The sequence below is a fragment of the Schistocerca piceifrons genome, chromosome 5 (assembly GCF_021461385.2).
Source record: "Schistocerca piceifrons isolate TAMUIC-IGC-003096 chromosome 5, iqSchPice1.1, whole genome shotgun sequence".
Classification (NCBI taxonomy): Eukaryota; Metazoa; Arthropoda; class Insecta; order Orthoptera; family Acrididae; genus Schistocerca; species Schistocerca piceifrons.
In genome coordinates, this window is record NC_060142.1 from 64,052,258 (window position 1) to 64,073,375 (window position 21,118).

At 47.1% G+C, this 21,118-nt stretch overlaps 1 protein-coding gene across 1 annotated transcript; it reads right to left on the bottom strand.

Moving 5' to 3' along the window:
• Positions 1-541: 541 nt before the first annotated feature.
• On the bottom strand, positions 542-15,071 carry LOC124798087 (translation initiation factor IF-2-like). Its single transcript, XM_047261329.1, has 2 exons — positions 14,896-15,071; positions 542-1,089 (listed from the first exon to the last, which is right to left on the bottom strand). The coding sequence occupies exons 1-2, from the start codon at positions 14,899-14,901 to the stop codon at positions 637-639; spliced, it is 459 nt and encodes a 152-aa protein (XP_047117285.1). The 5' UTR covers positions 14,902-15,071; the 3' UTR covers positions 542-636.
• Positions 15,072-21,118: the final 6,047 nt, after the last annotated feature.

A 21,118-nucleotide genomic window follows, 5' to 3' on the forward strand; every position in this document is an offset into this window, starting at 1 on the left:
GTGAGGGAATGGACAGAGGAAGGGTCAAGGATGACAAGGACTGACAGAGGCGGAGGTGGTGATGGTTGGGGAGAAAGGGGAGGGGACGATGAACAGGGAGAGGTTGGGTTTAGGAGGTGGATAGGTAGAAGCGGCGAGGCGTTAATGGACAGAGAGAGGAGAGAGAAGGGTATGGAGCTAATGGAGCTAGAGAGGGGAAGCAAGAGGTGAAGAACAGAGAGAGAAAGACAGAGTGGGGTGAGTGGGGGATGGACAGAGAGAGAGGGGGGATGAGATGGACAGAGCGATAGGAGTGGAGGAGATTGACGGGGAGAGGGAGTAGAGAAGCGGGAGAAATAGATGGACAATGAGAGGGAAAAGAAGATGTGTAATATGTGTAGCATATAGATATGCGAGAGAAGCTTCTGGAAAAATAATAAAAATTAAAATCTGCCAAATTCTCAAAAAAACCGAACAGAATAAAACAGAAAGGAGAAACATGAGCAACACTGTAATGTAACTAGAGCTGGTCGTACTGGTACAAGAAACAAAACATACCACATTGTAGAAAAGATATTTATTAAAAAGAAGTGACATCAGTGCAGGAAAGACGAAAGGTAGGACAGGAAGGAAGAAGTCTAGGAACCATCAGTCTGCTCAGGCTGCTTCGACGGAGACGGTGTCGTCAGACGAGACGGCGGCATCGCTACTGGGGGCGGGAGCCGCCGGTGCGGGGGCGGACGCGGAGGCGGAGTCACTGGCGGGGGCGGCGGCGACGGGGGCGCCGGCGAAGATGAGTCCGGAGCCGGGGATGACGGCGGGGGAGTGCACGAAGGAGAGGTGGGCGGGCGCGACGGCGGGCAGCACGGCGTGGCCGACGGGCACCTGGTGCGCCGTGTAGGACACGGCCACGGGCCGCACCACGTTCTGCACCACGGGGCTGACGGCGGCGTACGCGTGGCCCTCGACGGCGCTGTACGCGAAGTTGCCGCCCAGCCGGTCGGACTGGATGACCGCCGAGTCGAGGCTGGGCGTGCGCACCAGCGCCGCGGGGCCCGCCAGCAGCCCGGCGCTGCACACCGCCAGCGCACACGACAGCACGAGAGCCACCTGCCGGCAGAGAGGGGCGCCGTCAACACACACAGTGGGTGCACAGGGTGAGTCAGAAATGTGTGTGATATCCTACGGGACTTAACTGCTAAGGTCATCAGTCCCTAAGCCTACACACTACTTCACCTAAATTATCCTAAGAACAAACACACACACCCATGCCCGAGGGAGGACTCTAACCTCCGCCGGGATAAGCCGCACAGTCCATGACTGCAGCGCCTTAGACCGCACGGCTAATACCGCGCGGCAGGGGCGAGTCCCCGTACCCCTCCAATCCCTGTTTAGCATTAAGTGTCACTAAGCAAGTTGGTAGCTATCTTACTTCTTATCAGTTGTTGGTATCTTTTGCAGGAATTCACGTTTAAACGTTTTCGCAGTCGCAGTCGAGTTTCAATCTGTAGTCACTGCAGATGTGAGCGGTCACAGTTACACAACTGAGGAGCGCCTAGTGACAAGTGTGAGCTTTAAATGCGAACATTTTATTTTGTTTACAAAAGATGACAGTACACATGTGATATGTTACTACTGTGAAAGAAATTTGTGACCACTGGAGACAGTGCCACAAGTTCCTCCAAAAAATCGTAGCACAACACACACACACACACACACACACACACGAATGTCATATTAACAAATGTAAATCCACCTGATGATGGAGGTTTAAACCTTTGAAACGCGTCGTGGAGATAAATAAACAGTGACTGGTAACAGTAAACTTGTTGTTTCATTTAATGACAAGTGTGTGGGTGCGCGAACGACAACACACAGGCCAGACAGTGAGATAGATTACGGGAGTATTCCAGGTGTTACGACGTATAATCAAGTGCCAGCACACCAGTCGGGGACGACAAGGAAGACATGTCCGAAAGAACAGATACCATCTTACTAAAGATATAGTTCAGGCTCACCGGCCACTTGACCATCTTCTTCTTCGGTGCGAATGCACAAGCAGTGCCCGAACTCTTACGGGAACCGGCAACGCGCTGCGAGTAATGAGTATAATGGGCGGGGGCACTACGAATGTAGTGCGGGACAATACGTTGAGAATGTGGGTTTCGCGGGAGGCGTGCCAGATATAAATTCCTGCAGTCGCGTTATCGTCTGTGTCCTCGGTGGGTCAGATGGATGCCAGCACGGTAACAGCGTGTTCGGTCAGAGGGTTATTTTCCCTCCGTAATAATAATAATAATAATAAAACTGAGTTAATGAATCAACGACGAACTGAAACGGTTGTCTTGCGACGTCCGCCCCGAGCAGATGCAACGATCGAAAACGAACCAAATGGAAAAAAAAGATGGATAGAGCGTCTGCCATGTAAGCAGTAGATCCCGGGTTCGAGTCTCGGTCGGGGCACAAATTTTCATCTGTCCCCGTTGACGTATGTCAACGCCTGTAAGCTGCTAAGGGTGTTCATTTCATTGTAATTTCATTCTAACGAGCTGCATGGTCACCGATGGTATCTGTTCTTTCGGATATGTCCGAAAGTACAGATACCATCTTAGTATACATATGATCTTTTCTCTCTACGTAGGTCGGCGTCGACAAAATACTTTCGCGTTCGTAAGAGAAACTTGGTGATTGAAATTTCACGAGAAGATCCCGCCCCAATGAGAAACGCCTTTGTTTTAGTCATTTCCACCCCAAATCCTGTATCATGCCAGTGACATTCTCTCCCTTATTTCTCGGTAATAGAAAACGTGATGCACTCTTTTGAACTTTCTCGATGTACTCCACTAATACTATCTGGTAAGTATCCCATATCAGTACTCCAAAAGAGGACGGACAAGTAGATCTGTTGCATCTTCTAAGTGTTCTGCCAGTACAAGGCAGTTTTTGGTTCGCCTTTCCCACAACATTTTCTGTGTATTCTTTCCAATTTAAAGTGTTCGTATTTGTAATTCTTAGGTATTTAGTTGAATTTACGGCCTTTGGATTTGTTCCCTTCGTCGTGTAACAAACGTTTAACGGATTCCTTGTAGGAGTCATGTGGATGACCACACACTTGTCATTATCTAGGATCAAATGCCTATTTTCGCACCATGCAGATATCTTATCTAAATCGTTTTGCAATTCGTTTAGATCTTCAGATGACTTTACTAGACGATAAACGACAGCATCATCTGCAAACAAGCTAAAAAGGCTGAATGTCTCTTAAATCATTTATAGAGATAAGGAGCAACAGAGGACCTATAACAACACCCTGGGAACACCAGAAATCACTTCTGTTTTACTAGATGACTTACCGTCAGTTACTACGAACTGTGACCTCTCTGATAGGAAATCACGAATCCAGTAGCATAATTGGGACGATATTCCAAGAGCACGCAGTTTAATGATAAGACGTTTATAAAGAGAACCAAAATTTGAGGATGACTGCAGAACGATTCTACTGCCGCCAACGAGTATTTGGCATGAGGATCACGAATATAAGGGAGATTAGGACTCGTACGGAGGTATTTGGTCAGTCGTTTTTCACCCGCTCTGTTTTTGGGATGGAACAGGGAAGCAAATGCGTTGCAAGGTACGCTCTGCTGTGCACCATACAGTATGTTGCAGAGAATGTGTGTAGATGTAGAAGCAGATGTGACGCTTCTGCGGTAACAGGTTACATGGAGGAGTGTGGCTTGATTAGGCAGTCCTGAGGTCGTGGAGTAAGTTACGCGGAGCGTGCTGTGCCGTGAGTGGGTGACCTTGCTCGGCAGGTGCGGGAGCTGCAGAGGTGCAGAGCAGTACAGGATGGGACCGTTGGCCCAGGCCGAGACATCCGGCTGCGACCACGCCCAGCACGCCGCGGGCCGCCGCTCCGGTGGGCGCCTCCACTAGCGGCATTCCCCACTTTCTGGTCGCCACGTGGGGTGAACAATGGCGGAGGCGTGACCCGCTAACGACCACGGCAGCAGCTGGCGTACTGCGCCGTCTGCTTTGTTTACATACGCCTATAAGCTGCGGGAGAGTACGCCAGAACCTGTCTTTCATACTACAGCGCAGTGTACTCTGAAAGCAAACTTCCTGACAGGTTAATACAGTATACTAAACAGGCAGTGCTCTTTCCAGCTAAGCCATCGGAGCGTCCCTCGCACGCTAACTCAAACCTCCGCGTCACCAGCAATAGGTACGACGTAATTTGACGTATACGATATGTGAATTCGATTGAAAAATCGGAAATTTACACGTCTGACGTTGTTGTTGGTTATGGACAATACAACAGAATGCAGTGAGACTTTAATATTCGTTATTTGATGAACGCCTACATCTACACTACTGGCCATTAAAACTGCTGCACCACGAAGATGACGTGCTACAGACGCGAAAATTAACCGACAGGAAGAAGATGCTGTGATACGCAAATGATCAGCTTTTCAGAGCATTCACACAAGGTTGGCGCCGGTGACGACACCTACAACGTGCTAACATGAGGAAAGTTTCCAACCGTTTTCTCATACACAAACAGCAGTTGACCGGCGTTGCCTGGTGCAACGTTGTTGTCATGCCTCGTGTAAGGAGGAGAAATGCGTATCAACACGTTTCCAACTGTGATAAAGGTCGGATTGTAGCCTATCGCGATTGCGGTTTATCGTATCGCGACATTGCTGCTCGCGTTGGTCGAGATCCAATGACTGTTAGCAGAATATGGAGTCGATGGGTTCAGGCGGGTAATACGGAACGCCGTGCTGGATCCCAACGGCTTCGTATCACTAGCAGTCGAAATGACAGGCATCTTATCCGCATGGCTGTAACGGATCGTGCAGCCACGTCTCGATCCCTGAGTCAAGAGATGGGGACGTTTGCAAGACAACAACAATCTGCACGAACAGTTCGACGACGTTTGCAGCAGCATGGACTATCATCTAGGAGATATTGGCTGCGGTTACCCTTGACGCTCCGTCACAGGCAGGAGCGCCTGCGATGGTGTACTCAACGACGAACCTGGGTGCACGAATGGCAAAACGTCAATTTTTCGGATGAATCCTGGTTGTGTTTACAGCATCATGATGGTCGAATCCGTGTTTGGCGACATCGCGGTGAACGCACATTCGAAGCGTGCGTGTATTCGTCATCGCCATACTGGCGTATCACCCGGCGTGATGGAAGGGGGTGCCATTGGTTAGACGTCTCGGTCACCTCTTGTTCGCACTGACGGCACTTTGATCAGTGGACGTTACATTTCAGATGTGTTACGACCCGTGGCTCTACCCTTCATTCGATTCATGCGAAACCCTACATTTCAGCAGGATAACGCACGACCGCATGTTGCAGGTCCTGTACGGACCTTTCTGGATACAGAAAACGTTCGACTGCTGCCCTGGCCAGCACATTCTCCAGATCTCTCACCAATTGAAAACGTCTCGACAATGGTGGCCGAGCAACTGGCTCGTCACAATACGCCAGTCACTGCTCTTGATGAACTGTGGTATCGTGTTGAAGCTGCATGGGTAGCTGTACCTGTACACGCCAACCAAACTCTGTTTGACTCAATGTCCAGGCGTATCAAGGCCGTTATTACGGCCAGAGGTGGTTGTTCTGGGTACTGATTTGTCAGGATCTATGCAACCAAATTGCGTGAAAATGTAATCACATGTCAGTTCTAGTATAATATATTTGTCCAATAATACCCCTTTATCATCTGCATTTCTTCTTGGTGTGGCAATTTTAATGGTCATTAGTGTACATCGATACTCCTCAGTCCACCTTATGGCGCATGACGGAGGGTACCCCATACCACTAACAGTCATTTCCTTTCCTGTTCCACATGGAAATAGAACGAGGGAAAACGACAATCTCTATGCCTCCGTATGAACCCTTAATCTCGTATCTTATCTTCATAGTCCATACGTGCAATGTATGTTGGAGGTGGCGGAATCGTTCTGCAGTCAGCTTCAAATGCCAGTTTTCTAAATTCTCTCAACGGTGTTCCTCGAAAAGAATGTCGCCTTCCCTCCAGGGATTCCCATTTGAGTTTCCGAAGCATCCGTGTACACCTGCTGTTCGAATCTACCAATAAAAAAAATATAGCAGCCCACCTCTGAAATGCTTCGATGTCTTCTTTCGATCCGAGTTGGTACGGATCCCAAACACTCGAGCAGTACTCAAGAATAGGTCGAACCAGCCTCCTATATGCGGTCTCCTTTATAGGTGAACCACCTTTCCTAGAAATCTCCCTATAAACCGAAGTCGACCATTCGCCTTCTCCACTACAATCCTCACATGCTCGTTCCATTTCACATCTCTTTGCGACGTTATGCCCACGTATTTAAACGATGTGACTGTGTCAAGCAGGACAATAGTAAGGCCGTATCTGAATTTTACAGGTTTGTTTTTCCTACCCATCCGCATTAAATTACATTTTTCTGCATTTACAGCTACCTGCCATTCATCATGCCAAACAGACATTTCGTGAAAGTCATCTGGTATCCTCCTGCAGTCACTCGACTTCGACACCTTTCCGTACACCACAGTATCATAAGCTAACACCCGCAAATTGCTGCCCACCCTGTCCGCCAAATCATTTATGTCTATAGAGAATAATATCGGTCCTATCACACTTCCCGTGCCACTCCTAAGAATAACCTTGTCTCTAATGAACATTCACCGTCAAGGACAACATACTGCGTTCTATAACTTAAGAAGTCTTCGAGACACTCGCATATCTGCAAATCCATTCCATATGTTGGTACCGCATTATGGGCTCAGTGTGTGGCGTACCTGGATGTGCAATTCCCCCACTACGTTCACCAGATTTAACTCCTTTGGATTTTTCCTGTGGGGTCACGTCAAAGCACTGTATTATGCCGGATCTGGTTGGGTCGCGTCAAAGCACTCGTTTATACCGGATCTGGTTCATCTTAAGCTCATGTGAGCGGTCAAATTCCGCCGGATCTGTTGGTTAAAGTTTATCAGGACTCGGTTCGGAGGATAGTGTTAACCCTCCGACGTAGTGGGCAGCATATCGGACCGTTCCTGTGACTGTTGATGTTCCCTCTGGAATGTGTAACGTCGGCTTAATGCCTTTTCGGTACGTAACACTCGCACTGCCGATCGTATCAATTCTGCCACACAAAGTTGGTTATAACTCGAGAGTGAATAAAGCCGTGTGCAAAATAACAACGCCATCGCTTTTCTAGTGAAATTCTCCACGTGTCTGACATGTCGCATGACCACCTTTCCATTCAAAATTATCGACTTGAATCCAAAATGGCGGCTTTCAAGATGGCCGCCATGTTGGTAACATATCCTATAAGTTTTTCCCCCTCCTCTTTCTCTTGTATCAGCACTTTGTTTTACTGTTTGCGTTTGGATTTTATGAGGGTATTTCCGGACTTGTACTGTACGTAGAGAAGATCTTCACAAATGAACGAAAAGAAAGCCTCTGACAAGGAATTTTGTGAAACTAAGTGTTTCTGAACACATGATTCGAAAAGAGATTTCCTTATTTTATGGATGAGAACACGGTCTTCTTGCTGACGTCAAACTCTGTGCCTGTGTAGTGATATTAGAGATCTGCAAGGTGAGGACGGTGCTTCGGAACGAGACTTCGGGACAGAGGATGAGATGGCCGGCTGCGAGAAGACGCCTGCTGGCGACGTAGATCTGCGGCTCTCGGCCGCGACCTCGCTGTGTCTGTGTTAAGTCAAGGTGGGACGCCGGCGGTTGCGTCACGCACTCTCGTTTTCATCGGAGGCTAGCCGCGGCTGGTCGCATCGCTTCCACACGGCTCAGGGCCGCTAACGGTGTTCTCCACTTCTCCGCGACAGTTTAGATGACACTGCGGGCGAACTGGCTACGATGTCACTCAGTTTTCGAATGTATATATTTTGTGCCTTTATCGTTATTTATTTTTGACTGCCAGGACCGGAAAACTTCAATACATTTGCCTAAACTGGTGAAGAAATCTAACTCAGTTCTGATCAGATACCTGATCAACACAATATCACTTGTAATACATAGATTTTGCCCAACCTCTTATCGTAAATTACCGCTCAACGAGATCCACTATTACAAGAAATGAGTCGTGAAAGTAACTAAGGAAAGTAAATGAGACTGTCGCCATCCTGAAAGCTGGTTTCCACACCAAGGTGCTTCACCCTGTGTGGTCCTATTGGATGCGGTGCCCGACTCCGACCTTTTAAACTTAAAAACTCTGCCCCACGTGGACCTGTAGCTTGACGTGGGCTCTCAAAGAAGGTACTGCTGTGTGTTTCTCACATTAACAACACACTGACAGTGGTGAAAAAACGACAAATGTTTGAAAAAATCCGCCGCGCGGAGAAGCCGTGCGGTTTTAGGCGTCATGTCACGGACTGCGCGGCCACTCTCACCGGACGTTTGAGTCCTCCGTCGGGCATGGGTGTTTGTGTTGTTCTTAACATAAGTTAGTTTAAGTAATGTGTAAGACTAGGGACCGATGACCTAAGCGGTTTGGTCTCTCAGGAATTCACACACATTTGAACATTTGATTTGGAAAAATCTTTGGAATCACTGAGGCAACACATCGAACATTTCAGATTCGTAGTTTCTTACTTTTGCTGCCATCTAGCATCACACAAAGAATACATAGCCAGATGAAGAAAGTGAAGCACCCAGAAGACATGTAACTTTGCATATCTACACACCATCGGCGAGTATAAAAATGATTATAGATACAATTCCTTGGGACAGGTAAACGGCCACCACAGCACAGTGTTGTTGTTCGTATTTCGTGTTGTCACCACGCCTCGTAGAACATATACACTGACGAGCCGAAACATTGTGACCACCTGCAAAGTAACATGTTGGGACATCTTTGGAACGCAATACATCACCGATTCTGCGTATCATCTGTTCTACAGTTTGTTGGGAGGTATTTGAGAGAGGATGTCCGAGTGGAGGTCATGTAATTTCCGTAAATAACGGCCCGATGATCTGTCTACACGGTGATGGCACCTTCTAGCGACCCAGATGGGTTCGATAGGATACACATCCGGCAACTCTGGTGACCAAGACATCAACGTGAGTTCACTGTCGTGTTCCCCAAACCACTGTAGCACAATTCCAACTTTGAGACACGGACAATTATCCTGTTGAGAGACGACGTCGCCGTCGTGGAAGACATCAAGGATGAAGGGGTGCAGGTGGTCCGCAGCTGTCAACGTGTCTTCGATTACTACCAAAGGGCCCATCCAGGAGCAGGGGAACGTCTATCATAGCAAAACACCATTCCGATCAGTCTGCGTCCATGGCGCGGTGCACGTTATGGAGATGACCATCGTCCTGGTGTAACAAGTGTCCATTAATCCGCGATCCAATCCCACTGATCCCGTGCCCACTGCAATTGTAATTTATGATGTCGTTGTGTCAACATGGGAAGACGTAGGGGTCGCCTGCTGCGGAGTCCAATGTTCAGCTCTGTGCGCTGAATGGCGTGCTCCGAAACACTTTTGCCTGCACCAGCATTGTGCTTTTTTGCGGGGTATGCCATAGATCGCCGCCTATCCTACGTTACAGGGCAGGCAGTTCTCCGAAGTCCATGTTCTGTGTGGACGGCCAACCGTTTAGCGCCTAGCAGTAGTTTCTCTGTGGTATCAGTTTCCACAGCTGCTCACGACAGTAGCACGTGAACATTTGACCAGCTACCCCGCTTTCGAGATACTCGTTCATGGGCTCTGGGTAATCATACTCTGGCCTGTGTCGAAGACACATTGCTCCATTTTCGGCCCGTATCGTCGCGAGAATGACTGCCCCATTCGCTTCTGCTCCGCTTATATACTTTCCTTACCTCGTTACTTTCCCGCAACGTCATCAGACCACATCCAATCTGACGGTGGGCCATGGGCATAAGGCTTTGGTTTATCAGAGTACAGGGCGTCAAGAACGTCAGATGTTGCACGATCAACGTGAAGGACCCGGAGATGCTTGTTTCTCGTGCGAGACAGTACTTCACAGAACTTGAAATGCGTCTTAGTGTCTGTAGTCATGTGACCGGCTGGTCGAATAGTGGCATATACAGATTTGTGGACCATTTGGATGTGACAGTGCCGCATTGTTGGACTGCATGGGAACGACAGTTCAGGCAGACTCGTCGTCGGGGTTCCGTTCGGCCACGCCTGACCAGCACAACGGACGAACGCCGTACTGTGCACCGAGCACATCGTGACCCCTTCACATCTGCAGCAGCCCTCGAGGACAGGTAATGGACTCCATGCAGCACTGTGTTATCCCACATCATATATCGGAAACTAGCAGCAACTGGACTAGACTACCATTAACACCACAACACAATCGACTGCGTTTGGAGTGGTGCCGTGAATGCGAAGCCTGGACTCTGACGAACGGCGTCGCATTGCGTCGAGCGATGAATCGAGCTTCTGCACTGCCCAGATGACCATCGTCGGGCGAGTATGGTGGCGATCTGGGGAGAGCTCCCATTGTTACAATCTTTTGGAGAGGCACAGCGGTGTTATCTCCGGTGTCATCACCTGGGGAGCCGTCTGTTATAACTTAAGGTTGATTGGTTGGTTGATTTGTGGGAGGGGACCAAACAGCGAGGTCGTTAGTCCCATCGGATTAGGTAAGGATGGGGAAGGAAGTCTGCCGTGCCCTTTGAAAGGAACCATCCCAGCATTTGCCCGAAGCGATTTAGGGAAATCAAGGAAAACCTAAATAAGGATGGCCAGACGCAGGTTTGAACCGTCGTCCTCCCGAATGAAAGTCGAGTGTGCTAACCACTGCGTCACCTCGCGCGGTATAACTTACGGTCATGCTCTTAGTGACTGAGGTAACTCTGAATGTAGATGTCTCTCTTTTGACAGCATCGTAGTGACATTTTTCAATAGCATAATGCTTGTCCACATACAGCACGTGTATCCATTAGCGGTCTGCGTGATGCCGAGGTACTCCCGTGGCCAGAAATGCCCCAAGATCTGCCACCCACCCCTTCATAGAACTTGCGTGGCATCTGTTCGACCCTCCGCTCTGTCCTCGTTGTAGTATGCGGGATATCAAGGACCAGTTACAACAGCTGTGGACCAACTTTCCCCAGCAGAGGAATCCCTTAAAACCCGAATCACTGGGTGCAGGCAGGTCGGAGCGAGTGAAAAGTAACGCAGATCAGTGGGCTCATATTGCGTAGCTCTTTGTAAATTTCACACGATTTTGTAACCACCGAAATAACGTCACATGCGTTCTCGACTCGTGAAGCTTCATTTCGTTTCCTCTTCCTCTTCTAGGTGCTTCCCTCTTTTTGGCACATAGTGTGATTCAGTTTCTCGTTGATGCTTAAGAGTCCTTTCAATAAGTATACCTTAGTCATAATTATTACTTTCTTTTTGTTTTTGTTTTCCTGTGCAAGGCCAAAAAAATTGTCGAGGCATTACATAGCTTTATGGGTCTTGAAATTGTAACAATAAACGCAACTGGAGGCTGCCAGTGGCTAGTACATCTGGAGCATTCCATGATAGTCTATCCTATGTAATCCTCTTCATCTCTGCATAGCTATTGCAACCTCCATCCGAATGAATCTGCTTCCAGTAGTCAAGACGGTATTCCTCTTCAATTTTGTCCCCCACACTTCCCTCCGTGACGAAATTCTAAGGTTAGAGTGAGGGTATTCGTTAATACCAAATAAAACTTGATGAAAATTCATCAACAGTCTCATTTTGTCTTTCCGGGAATGGACACCCAACTTGAAATGAGCACAGATTATTACTTTACCAAATGCTCTCATACGTCTTTTTTAAGGTGAGGGGAAAGCGATAATGGATAAGACTTTCAACTGTATTCTCTTTCGGTCAGTTTGTAGTCGAATTTCTGTAGCAAATTTACCATCCGGACGTGCATGCATAAGCTACGCGCCCTTGTACGTTTGACATTGACATTCTGGCGTGGAATGTAAACCACAAGTACGAGAAGAATCGCTCCTTCCCTTAAAGGGTTTTACGGAGTTTTGACAGCGATTTACACCAGGAAGCACGATCTCCTGTCATGTTATGCGCAGAAACGCGTGCATACATCTGTAAGAGTGCATTGTCGACAAAAGTAACTAATCTATGATGATAAGCCATTAGACTGATATTCTTTATCCCCTCAGCCGATGTTATAGTTTGGATACACGATAAATTGAGACACAGCTTTCGATAAGTTGGTAAGAAAACATTTCGTGGGTAATCTTCACTTTCTCGGTAGTCTCTCAATATTTCCTATCTATATGTCTTCATCACTCCATGTGATATTATACTAACACCTGTAGCATATGAACTCCTGTTAATGATTATTTTTCCCTATCACCAGAAGAAAAAGGTATTATTTTGTTATTAATACTGTCTAATTTTGATTTTATAAACTTAAGCAACTATGTGGGGTGCTACATCTGCATAAATGACTCACGCGGCAATAATATTGAAGCAGTGCTACTGCATCTTTTTAGTGTATTTAGCAGGATCATAGATAACAGTTTATTGGAAATGTGTTAAACCCCTAGGGATTACAAGCTGCCTATTGGCTTCTGTCTCAGGTACTTCGGCCGACGTTTTTTTCATAATTTTTCTGACGTTCTGCAAGCACAGGCTGATGGCATTGTTAAAATTTCTCTCTACATTGTTGCTGGTGAGAGTGAAGCTTTAACAATGCTAGCCACACGTACTGGCGAAACGTCAGAAAAATTATCAGATAAACATTGGCCGAAGAACGCCAGACGGAAGCCAACAGACAGTTTGTCAACAAGTGACCAGGAAAGCCTTAATAATCTTAGGGATTAGTTTCAGTGGAATCATAAGGAGCCATAGAGGACAATAATTGTACAGGAAGACACAGATTACAATATATGCAAGAAATAATTGAGACTGTTGCTTGTAGGTGATACTATGAGGTGAAAAAATTACCACAAGGGAGATACGAACAGCAATACATGAAAGAAAAATAATAGAGGTAACAGAGTGAATCCCCGTGGGAAATCAATTTTCTGAAGAGGTTTTCGAGTTTAAAGTGCTGCATTAAGTCTCAGATGTCGGAAATTCCTGGACTAATAGCTCTTTTGACACGCTTCTTATTTTGTATATAAAGGCAATAGGTGAGAACAAAATGGTTCAAATGGCTCTGAGCACTATGGGACTTAACATCTATGGTCATCAGTCCCCTAGAACTTACAACTACTTAAACCTAACTAACCTAAGGACATCACACAACACCCAGCCATCACGAGGCAGAGAAAATCCCTGACCCCGCCGGGAATCGAACCCGGGAACCCGGGCGTGGGAAGCGAGAACGCTACCGCACGACCACGAGATGCGGGCAAGAACAAAAAGTAAGGGTGTCAGTGGGTCACTACCTGAAACTTCTTGTATATTGGATAGACATAACTCGAATGTGATACATAACTGCGTCATCCACTAACAATAAGACACCAGAATAGTTTCTATGGTACTAGAGGGATCCATAAGGGGACGAAAATTGTGGGGGAAAACAGAGATTCTTATATATACAAGGAATCATTGAAGATTTTAAGTGAAAGTACCAATGTGAGATGGACAAAATGTCAAAAGAGTGATAAAAAAATAGTAGATGTAATACAATGAATCCCTGTGGGACATCCGTTCCCTGTGGAGTATTTCCAGTTAGGAATGTAGCATTGTATACGTTGACGAATAACTCTTTTTGACGTTCTCACTTCTTTTGTGTATGAAGACAAAAGGCTGCAACTAAAAGCGAGTTTGTCAGTGGGTCACTGCCTGGAAGATACAGCAAGTATCTCTGGCACTTATTATTTGAGTGTGATACATAACGGTGTGGTCAAAAAATGCCATTGAAGCAGCGTCATCAGTCTTTCGTCCTGTATACGAGGGTCGTTCAATAAGTAATGCCCCACATTTTTTAAAAAGGCCATTAATATACGTAGACAAACGTCGTTGTTGGTGCTTCACATTTGATGTCTGTTCCGTGTTGTCACGGATCGTTACGGGGGACAAAAGCTAGGTGCATCACTTTGCGCCAGAAACAAAAAGGGAGTCAATGGAGTGGTACCATCCTCATTCAGAACAAAAGAAGAAATTGAAGAGTATCTCCGGTGCCGGAAAAGACTTGGTGACAATCTTCTGGGATTGTGATGGCGTCGTTCTCGTGGATGTGATGCCAAAAAGGTCAAGCATCAATTCAGAGTGATGCGTGACGACTATGAATAAACTCAAGATCAGTTTCCGACGTGTTCAATCAGACAAGAATCCAGCATTAACCTTGTTCCTACACGATAATGCACGCCTACACACAACAACCCGGAAACACACTGTTGGACATCATTGGCTCATCCACCCCACAGTGCGGACGCGGCATCCTCGGAGTGCCATCTCTTTGGGTCGCTTAAAGATTCTCTTTGGGGGACACACTTTGAAGATGAAAGTGTTAGTCATGCAGTGAAAACATGGCTTCGCCTACAGGACAAGAGCTTTTACCAGCAGGGAAAACATGCTCTTCCACAACGTTGGAGACTACGTAGAGAAAGAGGACATGGACAAGGCATGTTGATGTATATTGTCATCAAATTCTGACTCTGTTCTGAGAAAAAAAAAGTAAGTCATTACTTATTGAACGACCATCGTACATCAGCATCGTGAGTAGTAGAGGACACAAAATGAATCCCTGTGGAGAGTGCTCTGTAAAGTATCATGTGGCGAAAATTTCTTGAGTAATAACACTTTTGGATGTTTCTAAGTGTTTTGTATACGGACACACCTACAGTAAGCTACTACCTGGAACTTCTGGGTACTTCCCGTCACATACAGCTAGAATGTAGTACAGAGACAGAGAGAGAGAGGTAGAGGTAGAGGTGAGATGTGTACGCACCTTCATGTCTGCTGCTGGGTGCTGGTGTGGAGCTCTGCGGTGCGAGTCAGTGCTTCGGGAAGCGCGGCCGCGTCTTTTATAGGGCGCGGCCCGCCGTCCCGCCACGCCCAGGCGTGTAACGCGACGCTGCCCGGCCACATCCCAGCCGCGCCGTTTGGGCGGACCGGCGCCCAGCGCGACGCGGACCGCTGCAAGGCCACGCCGGCCGAGTCGGTGTCCGCTTCCAGCGGTTCCAGCGGTGGCTGGAGCTGGAGGCCGCACCGCACCGCACAGTGGTCGCGTCACACGGCCGCTAGCCGATCCGCCGGCGTTGCCCCCACACGGAGGACGGCGGGTGTCGTCAACACGGGCGGCCGAAGTCCGGCTGTTTGTCGGTGTCCTCAGTACCACTAAAAGAATTGTAGCCCGAGGCAGGATGCGAACCTGCGACAGTAGCAGCAGCGTGGTTTCGGACTGAAGCGCCTAGAACCGCTCGGCAACAGCGGCCGGCCTGGCCAGGTATGTGTAGCGATCGCGCTCCGTACAAATTTACTGACGTACGGGCTGAACATTAATAAAACCAAGAAACTGCAGGGACGTATTCCTGACTGGAAATGGGGGAAATAGGCCCTATGAACGTGTATCCACAAGGAACGGTGCGCGAGCGACCAGAACAATTCGTCCCGGAACAGAGTACACAGTTGCATCGCATCCACGTCACAACAGACGGGATAGAAGTAGTTGTGGTTGTCATGCAGCGTACACGTAATCGTACTTCGAGTAACATCACGCTAGCGGGTCGCCTGCCTGGAGCTTGTACTAGAATACTTGGAATTCACGGGACTGATATGTTGTCAGTATCAGAGTCGATGATAAGGTAAAAATCATTCTGGATTCCCGGGAGGCATGAACTGTCTAACGGGACAGAAAAGGTCCTGTGAACATGTGCCCAGAAATGCATCGTTGCCACGGTAGATGGCGCTGATGAATGACACTTCCTCTGTTCCTTGTGTGTTGCAGACTGTGTGGTGGATGACGCAGCATACAGTAAGCAGCAGAAAGTTCGGGTATCCACGATGGAAACAAGCACAGATGGTGTTTGTGTACGGCCAAGCAGATGGAAACGGTCAAGAGGCGGCTCGGCTATACCAAAACAAGTACCCTCAATATTACTTTTGAATACATTATGGGAGTGACAGTGATCAATATGTTACAAATATTTACTACTAAAAACAGTCTTGATCACAATTTATTTAGTACGGTGACCGGTTTGGACCACTACTGTGGTCATCTTCAAGCCAATGAGTAAGAACCTCCTTCTGCTAGAGAATCACTACTCTTGGTCTGAAGATGACCACAGTAGTGGTCGAAACCGGTCACCGTACTGAATAAATTGTGATCAAGACTGTTTTTAATGGTACATACCCTCAATATCCTCTGCAACCCGGTCCTCAAAACCTGATGTACATACAGTCCGCAGTCTCCCTGCACGTTAGTCTGTCTGAAAGGACTAATGATCACACAAACGTCCAAAAAGGAACTGAAACGTTGTTTGATGGGGTAGTTGTCTGTGATGGTACTTGTTTTCGTATATCCATACTGCCTCTCGACGTTTCCATCTCCTTGGCCGTACATAAACACCATTTGTGCTTGTTTCTGATGTGGACACCGGATCATTCTGCTGCTTACAGTATGCTGCGTCAACTACACAGCCCGCAACACACGTGGAAGACGCTGCAAGTGATTAGAGGAACTGTCATTCATCAGCGCCATCTGCCGTGGCACACGTTATACGGGAATGCGTATAGCTGCATACGTCCCTGCAGTTTGTCAGTTTTACTAATGATCACCCTGTATATAGACAGTTCATACATTCCGGGAATCCAGAATATAAGTGATTTTTGCGTTACCATCGACACAATTACTGCAAGATATCAGTCCCGTGAATTCCAAGAGTTTCGAGAGTATTTTACTTTTGATTTTAGTGTCGCATAACGATGAAATATTTTTTCTGTGATATAATTGAAAATTAACATTTTCGCGATTTTGTTCCTATACTTGTACTGTGAAAACTAGCAGCTTGACAAATTTCGTGATTCTAGGTCAAAGGGAAGTACCCTGTTGATTTTGATGAGGGAATTTGCGAGCATCAAAATACAGTATGTTACATAAATGGCCGTAACTTTTGGCTGCATTGACTTAGAAAAAAGGGGGTAGATTTCCGTGCGATAAAGGCTATAAGAATATTATAAATTTAATCTCGGTTTTTATATTTCTTGCTGAAAAGATTTCATTTACGAAGAATAAATTTATTTGCTTGAATATTAAAATCATAATTAATCTTAATATTTATTACAGCACCAAGTGACTACAGACCTGAGTATTTTACATAACTTTCAACTTGATACGTGTACCTGTTCCTGAAAAAAAGGTGGCGTGATATATGGATGGACGGACATAGAGAATCCGAAAAGAAATGAGACAAAAATTTTTTCGTGTGATATAATTACAAATTAACAATTTTCGGACTTTTCCCTTTGCTTGTACTGTGAAACGTTGCTTCTTGCCAAATTTCACGATTTTAGCACAAGGGTAAGTACCGTATAGGCCTTGATGAGTGAGTTTGCGAGTATCGAAATCTGTGTCACAAATGGCAGTATCTTTTGATTACACTGACTTAGAAGCTTACGATTATTACATACATAGACCTTAGTATGAGACACAGATTTCAACTTGATACGTCTAGCGCTTTTTGAGAAGACACTGTTCTTATCAGACGCACAGACATACAGTTGGACAACAAACGGGAAAAAAATATTTTTTGTGTGCAATATAATTACAGATTCATAGTATTCGGTTTTTCTTCTATTACTTGTACTGCGATACCTTGCTTCCCTGCAAATTTCATGGTTCTAATTAAACGGGATACGTTTTCATTAGTGAGTTTGCGAGTATCAAAAGATGTGACATACACTATGTGATCAAAACTATCCGGACACCTGGCTGAAAACGACTTACAAGTTCGTGGCGCCCTCCATCGGTAATGCTGAAATTCAACATGGTGTTGGCCCGCCTTAGCCTTGATGACAGCTTCCACTCTCGCAGAATACGTTCAATCAGGTGCTGGAAGGTTTCTTGGGGAATGGCAGACCATTCTTCACGGAGTGCTGCACTGAGGAGAGGTATCGATGTCCGGAGGTGAGGCCTGGCACGAAGTCAGCGTTCCAAAACATCCCAAAGGTATTCTATAGGATTCAGCTCAGGACTCTGTGCAGGCCAGTTCATTACAGGGATGTTACTGTCGTGTAAGCACTCCGCCACAGGTCGTGCATTACGAACAGGTGCTCGATCGTGCTGAAAGATGCAGTCGCCATCCCAAAATTGCTCTTCAACAGTGGGAAGCAAGAAGGTCTTTAAAACATCAATGTAGGCCTGTGGTGTGTCAGTGCCACGCAAAACGACAGACCCCTCCATGAAAAACACGACCGCACCATGACACGACCGCCTTCGATTTTACTGGTGTCACTACACACGCTGGCAGATGACGTTCACCGGACACTCGTCATGCCCACACCATGGCATCGGATCGCCACATTGTGTACCGTGATTCGTCTCTCCACACTAGGTTTTTCCACTGTTCAATCGTCCGATGTTTACGCTCATTACACCAAGCGAGGCGTCGTTTGGCATTTACCGGCGTGATGTGTGGCTTATGAGCAGCCGCTCGACCATGATATCGAAGTTTTCTTACGTCCCGCCTAACTGTCATAGTACTTGCAGTGGATCCTGATGGAGTTTGGAATTCCTGTGTGATGGTCTGGATAGATGTCTGTCTATTACACATTATGAACGTCTCCAACCGTTGGCGGTCTCTGTCAGTCGACAGACGAGGTCGGCCTGTACGCTTTGGTGCTGTACGTGTCCTCCTCACTATTACATCGGAAACAGTGGACCTAGGGATGTTTATGAGTGTGGAAATCTCGCGTACAGACGTATGACACAAGTGACCCCCTATCACCTGACCACGTTCGCAGCCCGTGACTTCCGCGGAGCGACCCATTCTGTTCTCACGGTGTCTAACGACTACTGAGGTCGCTAATATGGGGTACCTGGCAGTAGGTGGCAGCACAATGCATCTAAATATGAAAAACGTATGTTTCTGGAGGTGTCCGGATACTTTTGATCACATAATGTAAATGGCCGCTGGTTTTGATTTTATTGACTTAGAAGTTTACATTTCCTAGTGCTGCATGTGACCGCAGGTCTTAGTGTGTGACTCCTCTACCCGATTCTTAGGAAAAGGGTTTTTAACATTCGGAGAGACAGACAGACAGACAACGAAGTGGTCCTACAAGGTTTCCGTTTATAGCAGTTGTGGTACGGAACGCTGAAAACAACCTGATAAAACGTATTTGCACACCATCCATCACTACTACGTAACACTGTGGGGTTATGTGCTACAGTCTGGTTAGTGACACTGTTCGCAGTCTCAGCAGCACGGCACCAGAGGCGAAACCGGTTGTTCTGTTGAACTGAGGGCGTCTGTAGCTTCGTGCACATCTACACCAATGAATCGAAATACTACATCCACCGCACACCGCGCGATTGGATGCCCCCTTGTGGCGCTGTGAGCAAAGTAGAGACGACTGAGGAATTATTGTAGAGACGGAGAGGGGACACAAGTAGGGGAATCCCACGACATACGCTGCTTTGGAAAAGGACAGAACGTTACCCACCTAGGAAACGGCGAAACTAAGAAGCTATTCATGTGCTAAAGTCGTCAGCAGGTTTGGAAAGTGGTTGAAGCACGGTGCAGTCACGAGTTAGCGCTGGAACGTCGGAGGCTTGTCCACTTTATAAAGCAGGATGAGCGACAGATATGAGGCGGATGCTTGCACAGGCACAGTTGTTTGAAAGCGCACGTTTCAGCGCAAGTTGATGAACACGGGTGTCCACATCAGATGATGCTATACACCAACGACGTCGTCAGTTACCACCACAGGTGGCGCATGATCACCGAGATTTTACCGTGGATCAAAGGAAACGTGTCGTCTGGTCGGGTGTATCACGTTTCTTGTTACACCAGTTCGAGAATCGTGTTGGGATATGCCCTCATCAAGGCGAGCGACTGCTCGAAACTCGTAACACACCTCTGACACTGGACGTTGGGGGCAGTATTATAATATGTGGGACATTCACCTGCGCTAACGTGTGACCTGTGTTACGAATCGAAGGCGCCACGACACCTGTGGACAACGTGAACGACTTTGCTGACCTCCTGCATGCATTCGTGCTTGATGTCTTCCCCAGCAGTGCGGGCATCTTCCAGGAGGATAACTGCTGGAGTATGAGACAATATGAGGTGCGTACCAAATGTTTCCGTGCGAAGGCCACATTAACGCGTTGCGTGTATATCGGTGCTTATGTAGTGTGAACACTAACAAAATCGGCAAACTGCAGGGGCGGATTCCTGACTGGAAATGGAGGAAGAAAGGTCCTATGAACACGTGTCCGGATTAACATCGTTCCGACGATAGATGGCGCTGACGAATGAGCGTTCCTCTGACGACGTGCTGCGTGTTCCTTGTGTGTTGCGGGCTGTGTGATTGACGCAGCGTACTTTAAGCAGCGGAATGTTACGGTATTCATGTCGGTGTCAAGCCGAGATGGTATTTGTGTAAGGCTAAGCAGATGGAAATGGTCGAGATGCAGCGCAACTATACAAAAACAAGTACGCTCACAGACACCAACCACACCACACAACATTTCAAGCCGTTTTTGGTCATTTGTGTCATCATGAGTCCTTTCAGGCAAACGAACGTGCAGGGAGACGGCGGATTGTGTGTCCGCCACATATGGAGGACCTGGTTCTACAGGATATCGAGACGAACTCCAGTACAAGCTCCAGGCAAGTAGCCCGCCGACATGATGTAAGCCAAAGTACGATTACGTGTGTACTGTACGACATTGCATCCTACGGTGATCACTTTGAAAATCTGTAATTATTATTATTATTTTATTATTATCCGGCATTATTATCATAAGGCATCAAAGCGTACCACAGAACTCCTTGCTAGTAATCATTATTGATAGTAATACCTTCAGGGGCGTACTCATGGTATATTGCGCTACTGGAGTCAAAAACGACTTCATTGAGTAAGGAAAAGACGGTCAGTATGACTTTCACATTGCTGCGGACGTGCCTAGGTTGTTTGCTTCGCGGGGATGATGAATGCTTCCACTG